Source organism: Idiotropiscis lumnitzeri, chromosome 4 (genome assembly GCF_059441095.1).
Source record: "Idiotropiscis lumnitzeri isolate Australia: NSW breed Sydney's pygmy pipehorse chromosome 4, RoL_Ilum_1.0, whole genome shotgun sequence".
In the NCBI taxonomy this organism is placed as follows: domain Eukaryota; kingdom Metazoa; phylum Chordata; class Actinopteri; order Syngnathiformes; family Syngnathidae; genus Idiotropiscis; species Idiotropiscis lumnitzeri.
Window position 1 is genome coordinate 17,570,039 of NC_142394.1, and position 11,189 is coordinate 17,581,227.

At 42.0% G+C, this 11,189-nt stretch overlaps 1 protein-coding gene across 2 annotated transcripts in view; it reads left to right on the forward strand.

The window, feature by feature from the left end:
- neurl1b (neuralized E3 ubiquitin protein ligase 1B) overlaps positions 1-6,496 on the forward strand; it is a 33,419-nt gene extending 26,923 nt beyond the window's left edge. For both annotated transcript variants that reach the window (XM_088294116.1, XM_088294117.1), the window contains exons 4-6: positions 1,981-2,715; positions 4,531-4,656; positions 5,638-6,496. In XM_088294116.1, coding sequence (XP_088150242.1) covers positions 1,981-2,715; positions 4,531-4,656; positions 5,638-5,885 — 1,109 coding nt within the window. In that variant the 3' untranslated portion in view covers positions 5,886-6,496. The remainder of the gene's footprint in view (positions 1-1,980; positions 2,716-4,530; positions 4,657-5,637) is intronic.
- The last annotated feature ends 4,693 nt before the right edge of the window (positions 6,497-11,189 follow it).

Sequence of the window (11,189 nt, forward strand, 5' to 3'; positions counted from 1 at the left end):
AAAACAAGCAGCAAGCTTCTCTCCTTCAACCCGTTCAAGTCTAGCATCCTTTTGAACTTAAAGCTAAAGATTCCTGGTGAATGTCTCTCTCATGCGGGTCATCACAAGCTCATTACAAATGACAGCCGGTATTGGCGGGTATTGACACCTTTGCTTTATAAAGCCATGGTAAATGGTGAAAGCGCTAATCAGCCCATGCCTAATTATTGCCATTAAAAGAAAGGTTTAACAAGATGAATGCGCAATGCTTTAGGTCTGCATACTTTGAACCTTGCTTAACAGAATTGCCATGGAAGCCATTTTTCCCTGTCTGGGAGTAAGGCATCAATGCAGAATGGGGTGTCGGCGTCTGATGGTATCAGAGGTGTACCGGGAAAAAGCTGCCAGTGTGTGAAGTTGAAAATGCTCAAGTAAATGTCGCCGTCAAGGCTGACGCCGCTACGCATCTATCTATTTTGATGGAGACGCCACAAAGGCTGTGTGAACGCGCACGTTTTGCTTTGGTAAATTCTTTCAGATAAATTGGGACTTTCAAAGTTGTGTAGTGTTCCTTTGTAGCCATTTTTTATGATCACTTCATAAGGACTGAAAGGAATACGGGCATGTATTTTTTTTTTTTTGGAGATACTTAAACCTGTTTTATTGGACTCATTGTATTTAGACAACATAAAAGGTCGACTTGAAAGCATATGTAGGTTGAACATGGCTTTGATGACTGCTTAACCTCAGGAACATATTTACATAGTGTCAATAAATACAGAGCTAATTTAAGAAGCTTCCAGAGAAGGCAGAGAGCAGCTGTGCTGCCCAGTTCCAATGTCAACGTTGGGCTGGACATGTCGGTAGTGGCATCACTGAGTGAGCAACAACATATAGGAGATATCCAGGCTCCATTTTGCTGAACCTCTCACAGCGAATGACTCCTTCAACAGACTTTGGCCATTTCTTTGCCGCGCTTTGTTGGGCCCCTTTGTATTTCCTTTTATTTCCATCAGCGTCTGCCCTGTAGTTCCCTCCCTTAGTGTGTTTATATTCAGTCTGACAGGAGCTACAGCCATGTTTGGTCAAGGCGGCAGATCCCAGGAGCTTTGGTGAGGGGCCAGTGCGCTCTTCTGCTACGCCATCACTAGAAATAGTCATAAAGGAATGGACCATAAGTCAAATGAGATGCGACGAGTGCCAGATTAGTTTACAGCACTTGTGTAACGAAACCTTTACAATGCGCAGTGTAGTGAGTGGATCATAGTGAAGGGAAGTCATGGGGATGGTAATAAAATGCCCATTAGTCATGTGCTGTTATTTGAATTGAACTGGAAAAAGCCACTGCTAATTATGCAACCTGCGTTACGTGAAACTGTGGCAAGTCAACATTCTGAAGTCGTCCAGCAACAACATTTTTGTGGAAAATACACATTTAAACTCATGCAAATCTTCAGATGTCAAAAAAAATGCGGCCATGCAAAACCTCTGCTCAAATGAGAATCAACGGACCAAATATAGACTTCCATCTATCCATTATCTGAACCGCTTCTCCTCACAAGGGGGAGCTGGAGAATATCCCAACTGGCTTTGGGTGCTAGGCGGGGTACACCCTGAACTGGTTGCCAGCCAATTGCAGGGCACACAGAGATAAACAACCATTCGCGCTCACATTCACACCTAGGGGCAATTTAGAGTGTTCAATCAACCTACCATGCTTGTTTTTGGAATGTGGGAGTTAACCGGAATACCCGGAGAAAACCCACACTGGCACGGGGAGAACATGCAAACTCCACATGGGAAGGCCGGAGCCGGAATCGAACTGACGACTTCTGCACTGTGTTTGAGTTTGACCGTATCATCGCTTGTAGTTGTTTCCACCTCAACTGAACAAGAACATCAATGATACACACACAGATCACATTTTTAGCCTGAAAGCAAGTGAGTTAACACAAAATGACCCTTGTATAATCAAGTCATGCACTGCTTCTCCCCATACAGAAAGCACGTTTGCTGAGAGCGTTGGCTCGAGCTGCCTGAGCGCGGCCCGCCTGAGTGCCTATCTGCCTCAGAGCAGCCACGACACCGCCAATTACAGCAACAATCAACTGGAGAACAACCAGGTAGCCGCTGCCAAGATGGCCAACATCCAGCTCAACACTTACACTCAGCTCATCCCTTGCTGCTCTTCCAACTCATCCTCCACCACGCCAGCCTCATCTGCTACCACTGGATTCTCCAGGGTGGTCCGCAGCCTTCCCTCCCCGCTGGACGGCGACCTGCACTTTCACCCCATCCGCGGCTCCGACATCATCCTGTCAGCAGACCGCTTGGCCGCATGTATCCACTTTCTGGACAGCAGTCGGACTCTTGTGTTCAGTGATCGGCCGCTGCACACGGGCGAGACTTTATACGTAGAGGTCGGCCATCTGGGTCTGCCTTACTTCGGGGCACTCTTATTTGGTTTGACGTCCTGTGACCCGGCGAGTCTGCACGCCGGGGACCTGCCGGCCGATCCCGAGGTTCTGTTGGACCGAAAGGAGTACTGGGTGGTACATCGCGGCTTTCCCATGCCGTGTTCCGGGGACGTTCTCAGCTTCAATCTTCTGCCCAGCGGAGAGGTGCACCACGGGGTGAACGGAGTGGGACGTGGCCGGCTGCTTTGCGTGGACTCTTCTCAGGTTCTGTGGGCCTTCTTCGCCCTGCACGGGGCTGTCAACAGACTCAGGATACTTGGTAAGTTTAGAGTATATAAAGACAATTATTTTTTATAGTATTCACAACAAAATTTATCTAAATTATGCCTGTGTCGCATAGTGACAGGAAGTGCAATTAAACATACCTCCACTAAATGTCAAGGTACGCTTAACCTGTGTATCCACCAGTTGCCATTCACTTTAAAGTAACCGGTCCAGATTTCACACTGAACAAATATAAAGAAAAAGGTAAACCGTACCTTGGCTAAAAAAAAAAAAAATAATAAAATAAAGAAAAACTGTAGTAGAAAACAAGCATTAAATTCGAAATCAAACTAAGTAGAGAATAAACCTCTGCCAAGGTTGAGCTGTACAATAAGTAAAAAATCATGTAAGACTTTTTATTGTTTTTCTGCCCTCCTGTTTCGAAAAAGGCCCTTTCCTGGTCCACACGGGGTGACGCAAGACAAAAGCAGTTTTGTTTCTCTGGCAGGGCAATGGTTCCATTGTGACATAAATTGACAAAGTGAAAAAAAAAACATTGAGAGGAGTCTACTTCCTGGTACATGTAGAATGAGCTAAGATGACGAGACTGATCCATTTTTTACTCTGGGGCGCGGGAAACAGTTCCATCGTGACTCAAAAAGAAAAAAAGAGAAAATAAATACCTCAAGGAAAATAAAGTCACGGAGTGCAATGTCATATTTGTGTTTGTTTGTCCATCCATTTTATGGTTAAAAGGTGATTTTGTGGTTGACCAAATCATTCATGGGACTGTATCATTCATGATTTTGGAGTTGGGTCAAACAATTTCTTGTTGATTCAGAAAGTTAACCCCTGTAGCAAGATCATGTGTCATTAAAACGTATTCAATATGAAGAAACAAAGAAATTGATTAAACAAATTATAACATGGGTATTCACGGAGTGATCTTGTGATGCTGATGTCGGGCCGTGCTTAAATTGTGAATCAAACAGCAAAATGTAAATCAAATCTCAATCTGCCTTTTTACCCAGATTTGCTCAGAAAGCTTGAATTAGAATGTCTCACTGTCAGTTTTGTGTTTCTGTTTTGAGCTCAGGCCTTCTTAGAACCCAAATGCAAACTGCAACAAGCCAATGAACAAGTTGCAAGGTTGTTCATTTTCAAAGTCCAGATAAAGAAAAGTTAACATTTGAGTCCAGACAAAGATTCTTTAAAGACTGGGAAGGGGTTTGGGGACAGGTCATGTTGGTCCACAGATAGCAGGAAACTGAAACCCGCACTAGGTTGTTGTTGTAGCGAAACACCAAACAGCCCCGGGGACAGGGAGCATGCTGAAGCAGAATCCATGGTTGAGGCAAAAAACTGAAGGAGAATGACAAGGCAGGAAAGTCAGGGACGGACACGATTGACAACGGAAGACCAAAATCCATGTAAAACCGTTCAGGAGAACTTTACGTAGCTGGCTGGCAAAGGCAAAAACATTGGTTAGCTGGGGGAAGCTCCATCTCACATGTGATTCTAATGAAGACAGAAAATGGACTCTACCAGTCCAAAGTCACACCGTTTCGCAATCCAAACAACAACGTCATTTTAACTTCACGTTTAGTCATTTGTGGCTGAGCAGGAGAAATCATCTTTCTGTTCCAGTCCCACAACCCCCCCAAAAACTCCCATTATCTGGGAACCATTTTTTCAGATCCAAAACCAACAGCATCAAAGAAAAAGAAGAACCCTCCCAGGATAACTTTGCGACATAATAATTATTATGAGCAATGGTTCAAGGCTGTGCTTGCATCATGGCAAAAATATGCACTTCCTATTCTGCAGCTATGCATACCACTTCATTATTGTCTTTATCTTTGTGGCCCAGGAACGCTACAGCCAAGTCCCCCCTCCACATCTCCCGGCACCTCCCAGAGTAGCAGTCCAGACGACAGCGATTCAGATCTGGCCTTCAGCGTCAACAGATCCTCCTCTGCGTCTGAATCCTCTCTGGGTGAGAACAACACACCAGCAGTTCATGATCTTACGGCGCATGGCGATTTTTAACTGCTCTTCTAGTTGTGTCTGACAACAGTCGGAGCTTCAGGTCGCCCAAGAACAATGGGATTTGCAGTTTTGTATATTGACAGTGACAATGTTAACATTTATGATTGTCGGTCCAGACCCTTTTCTGAGACGATCAGGGTGGAAAAAATACTCTCAAGCCACCTTCACAACACAAGATAATCAGTCAGGATAAGCGTACAGTCGAGCTTTTGCTGAATTTGATCATCATGTTCAAATTTTTCAGTGAATGAATGTTCCACGCTTAACAAGGTCAAACCAACTTGGTTGGTGTCCCACATGGTTCTCTTTTGGGGCCCTTGCTGTTGTTGTAATACTTACTGCCCCCTAGGTTCCATCTTACGAAAACATGGAGTTTCCTTCCATTGCTATACAGATGACAGTCAAATCGAAGTCAAAAAGAGGCTTTCTCCTTGAGACCACTTTTGTCCTGTGTAGAGGAAATCAAAATCTGGATGTCACTTAATTTCTTAAATTTCAATGAAAAGAAGACAAAAGTTATGGTGTTCGGTCCCAGTGGCCCTTCTACTTTTAACTTGGTTGACCTCGGCCCGCTGGCATCTTTTCTAAAACCAACAGTCAAACTTGGGTTTTAAACTGCACAGTGATTCTAAATTAGATCGGCAAATCAGTGCTGTTGTTTGATCCATCTTCTTTCATCTTAGGCAGCTGGCTAAAGTGAAACCCTTTCTTTCCCAACAGCACTTGGAAACAGTAATCCATGCATTTGTTACTTCTCGGTTAGATTACTGCAATGCGCTTCACGTTGGAGTCAGCCAGTCCTCCCTCGAGCGCCTCCAACTGTTCCAAAATGCTGCTGTGTTTCCATGTGACTAGTAACTAACACTAACGTCTTTGGAATGAATTTGCTCAACGGTGTTCTTTAAACATTTTCTCTTATTCCATGTAGTGACCGCTCCAAGCTCCCCTCTCAGCCCTCCCGTCTCGCCCGGCCTGGCTGGCTCCGAGTGGCCCTCTTGTGAAAAGAACGGGGAATGCACCATTTGCTTCGACCAAGAAGTGGACACGGTCATCTACACGTGCGGCCACATGTGCCTGTGCAACGACTGCGGACTGAAGCTCAAGAGGCAGATCAACGCCTGCTGCCCAATATGCAGGAGGCCCATCAAAGATGTGATCAAAACATATCGGCCGTGATGACTGTTTGCATGGAAGAGCTCGTCTCCTTCTCTCAGGCATGGTTAGACGCCAACACCAGATTAGCCATAAGAGGACATCATTGTGCCTATGGGATTTTACATGTTAATCATCTCTGGGGGCAACAAACAAAGCTTCGCTGTCTAATCATCATCTTAACAAAGACTGCATACATGAGCGGCTACATTTTTTGTAAAAACAAAACAAAAAAAATGATGCGATGTATTATCTGTATGTGCCAATGTTCTTCAATCATCATCAGTACGCTTTCGTTGATGTCGCTACATGTAGTCACGGAACGATAAATGTTAAGATCATCGTTTCAAATCTTTAACGCTTCAGCTGGAGAGACTTTTAGTGCCTTACATTATTATTTTGTCTCATCTTGCGTTCAAGTGATTAACTGACAATACGGGCCATATTTTTTTATGTACAATACGGTTTGTGACGGAAAAAGGAATTTCAGCAATTAAAGGCACCCTGGAATGTGGAAGCAGTTTGTGAACAGTAAACAAAGTCATGTGTACAGAGAAGTTGTTGGAAATTAAGTATGAGTCGTGAGTGTGGTTTTGCACATTGAGAGCAAAATAAAAGTGAGTGTATATGTGTCAGTATGTTTTTCGCTTTAAAACAAGACACCACTACAAAAGATTTTTTTTTTTTTTGGGAGGGGGGGGGGTTTAATCCAATTGGCAAGCTTGATCTCACAATATTAACTCCAGTAAATATTAAATAGAACAGTAAAGCGAGTGCATTCATTATACATTTATAAAATTATATGTAACTTAGAAAGAAAAAGGGCGGCATGGTGGACACGTTTTCCTCCTTTGTGAAAACATGCATTGTAGGTTTACGGAAGCTTCTAAATAGTTCTTGAGAGTGGTTGTTCGTCGACATATGCCCTGCGCATGGCTCGCAACCAGTTTTGTTATTCTCTCCTGTTTGCTGTTTCGCCCAACATTGCACATTATTCCGAGATAAGTCTTTACCGCCCTCTAGTGGTCATTAATGGCACATGCAGTTTCAAGCGGCATTAAACAGACGAGTTTTTCCAAATTGATGGTGAGCTACAGGCATTTCTAGTGTCGGAGGTTCAGGGATGCCGAGCAACCACTCAGGCAAGATAAACTTTAACGCAATTTCATTCACACATTTATGTAAAAGAAATATTCTTGGAGAACATGTTTGACTGAAAATTACAATCTAATAAAAGTGATTTAAATGTTGAAGAAGACGATGAATTGGATTTAGAAAACATTAAACATAATACTGGTGTCGGGCGGAATCCTCATTCTTCCAAATGTCGCATTTGTTCAACCAGTAACATTATATCCTCAAACAGAGCAAGCAATTTTTGATATAGATTGGTCGATAATTTCTAAATAAATAAATAAAATAACAATAATAATGAAAATTAATAATAATAATAATAAAAATGAATAATAATAATAATAATAAATAGTGTTATTAAATATTGTAATCATACTCATGTCCAGGCAAAAACAACTTAGTTTGATACAGCAAAAATGCATACGTTTAATGATTGACAGCATGCATTTTTTTAAGAGTAAACCAGCCCTAATGAGTGAAATGACTAAATGACTTTTTTCTTTTATATGAGATGCAATGTACAATATAAAAAACACATTACTCCAACCAAACTCTGGTAAATACTTTCAACTCTCGTAAAGAAAATCCTCTCTTTGTTCCTCCTCTCTCGCTGTTCTAATAGGAGTTAAGGGTCATGGCCATCCAGTCAGTTTGACAGTGGCACCTTGGATTTAATATTAACACATGCACAGGACGTACTTAACTTGAAAGCTTCTTTCATTTCAAACACGGGGGCAGGGGTGCAGCGAAAATGAGGACAGGTAATAATGACAGTGTGTTGGTATTGAGTGGTAGAAGTTAATGAATGTTCCACGTAACCTTGTTGAAGACAAGCACGACTTACAACACATACTCTGCATATCACTAAAGCAGTGCTTCGAAAGGCTGCTACACACCAGTCCGTCGTTGGCCGTCCTGGCCAACTGTCATGAGCGGTCATCCCGGCCTAGGCGCCGGCCTTCCCGGCGACAGACCATTTACCAACTCTTTGTGTCATTGTCATTCCTCACAAGACTGCCTGGCGAACCTTAGCCAGTACAAAAGTGGATGAGCTGGGAGATTAAATCTTACAACTGGCATAATTAAGACAATTAAACCTGATGGAGAGGCCAGAGCTGTAAATAAATTATACCATTAGCTCACTGATGACATAAGAGGGCACTAACGTTAGCGTTGTTGTCAAAAATAAATGCACTAGTACCCTTCCTGGGTGGAGTTTGCATGTTTTCCCCATGCCTGAGTGGGTTTTCTCCAGGTACTCCGGTTTCTTCCCACATCCTCAAAACATGCATCGTAGGTTGATTGGACACCTTAAATTGCTACTGGGTGTGTTTATGATATATATTATGCCCAATTTAATAACAAGGAGCCCCGTGGCTATTAGTCAGAAGCGGCTAATTTATGTACAAAATTGTTTTTAGGACTAAATTTAGCTATTGTGGCTTTTAATCAGGTGTGTTTTGGAGTCCGGAAACGGTAACTGGGTGTGAATAGGAAATTTGCTGGCTAATGAGCTTTAAATAATGTTTAGGATTGATGAAACCTCGGCCGCTTGTTAATTTTTTGGGTGTGAGCGTTGCTGAATCAAAGGTGATTTTCTTTTTTGCATGTAAAAAGCACTGTGCGGCGATGCATGCTGTGCAGGGAAAACAGCAGCTTGCACAGAGTGATTAATAATTGTCAGGGATGACTCTGACTGTGAATTAAAGATGAAGCGAGAGTTGGATGAAAAGCACAAATGGAAAAATGCACTTTTGCGTGACTCCATTTGAGCATTTCAGCTGCAAGCAGGTAAAAAGGGGTGTTTTGTGATGGACTCACGCGCATGCTGGAATCATATTTTTTATTCTGCTCAACACGTGCCTTTATGTTTTTAATATTACACCTTTAGAACATACATAAAATTGCAAACATCGCCGGACCTTTATGTCAGAAATGTAAACAGTTTTTTAAAGGCACTCTTGATTCGACTTCTGCCTCTCCGACAAACATGGACATCAACAACCGCAGATAATGCCCCCTCCTTCCAAGGTGTCTCCACCCCCTCAAGGGGTACTACTACATCACCTCTTTCTAAAAAAATATGTATATATATATATATATATATATATATATTTTTTTTTTTTTTTTTTTTTTTTTTGTGGATTTGGAATGACATGCAGGACCAACATAGCACCATAATAATATTACAATTAAGAGTGAGTTGATTTTTGTGAGTAAAATATACAAAATGAGTTGATTTTCAGCAGTTTTGTGTCATCTTTAAATGGTAATTTAAGAGTCCTAAAAGAGTCCTTTGTGCTTCATGGCAATGGATCTTTTCATCTTTTATTTATTCACTGAGCATAGTTGAAAAAAAATTAATATGCACATATTTTGTCCATTTTTTGGCATTTTTAACATATATCTGCTTAGGAAATGTGTGGTCTGATGTGGCCCTCCTGAGAGGTGCGGATGAAAAATTGTTGGCCCTTCCATCATTTAATTAAGTTGCCCATTGCCGACACACTTACAAAAATGCTGGTTGGGTTGATTATTTGGACCCAGCAGATTATATTGAAGATTGGATTTGGGCGTGCTGAAGAACTTAAGTTTGGAGTTGTTTGGAGTGTTTTGGTCACCTCACCTCATTGGAGAAAAAAGAAATACATTTAATTTCAAATGAAAGTGAACAAAAGCATTACAACAATATATATGTCTTTGAAAAGCCACAGTATTTAGAAAATAAAACATTAATAAGGTTTATTCGTTTCATTTTTTTCAAATTCGGCGGGCCAGATTAAAACGTTTAACGGGCCGTAGTTTGCCCACGCCTGGAATAATAACAATTCTGAAATGAGACATTTTTCTTCGCATTAAAATGATAAATCAACTGTGCAGCCTTCTTTTATCAAAGTATATTAATCATAGACATAAACTGGCAAGAAGGTACATCTTCCCTTCGGGGCATGTTCAATGAGATTCATGTGAATTCACACTTAATGCTTTTTTAAAGGATTAGGCAGGAACATTAGTAATCATTTTGTTTGCCCATAAATGTCTATGAATGCATATTTTTCAAATCAAGAAAGCGCTTTGAAAGTTCCCAAAACAAAATACTATGACGTCAATAACCGCATTGTGAAGCTTGATTCTTGTGTGATGGTCTCAGATCCGTGAAATCCTGGTGTACTTCTCAACAGTGGTGCCTTCTGAGTTGATCGGGGTGTGATGAAACGGTCTGTGGCTGTTTCTTTGTCTTCCTTCAGGCTTTTCAAAAATAAAGACGTCTTTATCAGAGCAAGAACGCACTGTAGACTTTCCTTTTTCCTGGCACACAACGAGAACAAACTGCAGAAGGCTGTTATTCCGTGAAAGACAGTCACTATGTTCCCATGCAAAAATTAATCAGATTACTGACATAGTTCTCTCTGCATTTTCTTACCAGTCTTACCAGTTTCGATGCACTTGGTTGTTCATCATTCTGCGTGACCACACAGCTGCACGGGACAGCTTTTAAAAAACAAAAAACAAAAAAAAACAGTGCACTGCTGCCTCGACTGACCTCGAGTAAATCAGGGCCCACCAAGCCTTTTCTGGTAGACTGAGGACATTTTCTGTTCCGCACTTCGAGCATGAAAGCCAAAATGGTGAGAGAAAGTCGATTGGAATTGAGACTAGCTAAAAGCAGGTCTAAGTTGTGGCGCAAGTGGTGTAACACGATTGTGGTGGATTTGATCGAGGCAGGCAGGCAGCTTGTGAGCTCCGCAAACGTGTGCGGTGGATGTCATCATGCGCGTGTCCAGTGAGTCCTTGCGTCGTGTAGACAGCATGTCTCTCATTCAAAGGAAATGAGGAGAGTCCACTCCATTGAATGGCAAACAAATCGGCTGTGTTTCCTCCCACAATGGCTAAAACCCCACTTTGCTGTGCCCCCTTCCCAGAATTGCAAAAAAAAATAAATAAAATTCACCCACAAGACTAGACTGCAACGGAGATATTTCATCAGCCTCCATCTATTCTGTCCGTTGTGTAATCTGTCTTGTGCTTCATTCATCCAGTCTCACATTGTCATGAAATGAAAAAAGAAGAGCTCATTCACACACTGCTGAAGCAAATGCGTAAGAATGAATATATCGTATGGATGATGAACGGGCGCATGGTTAGAAGAAATCTTTTGCCCTCGGAAGTGCTTGAAAGCTGAAATCTACATGA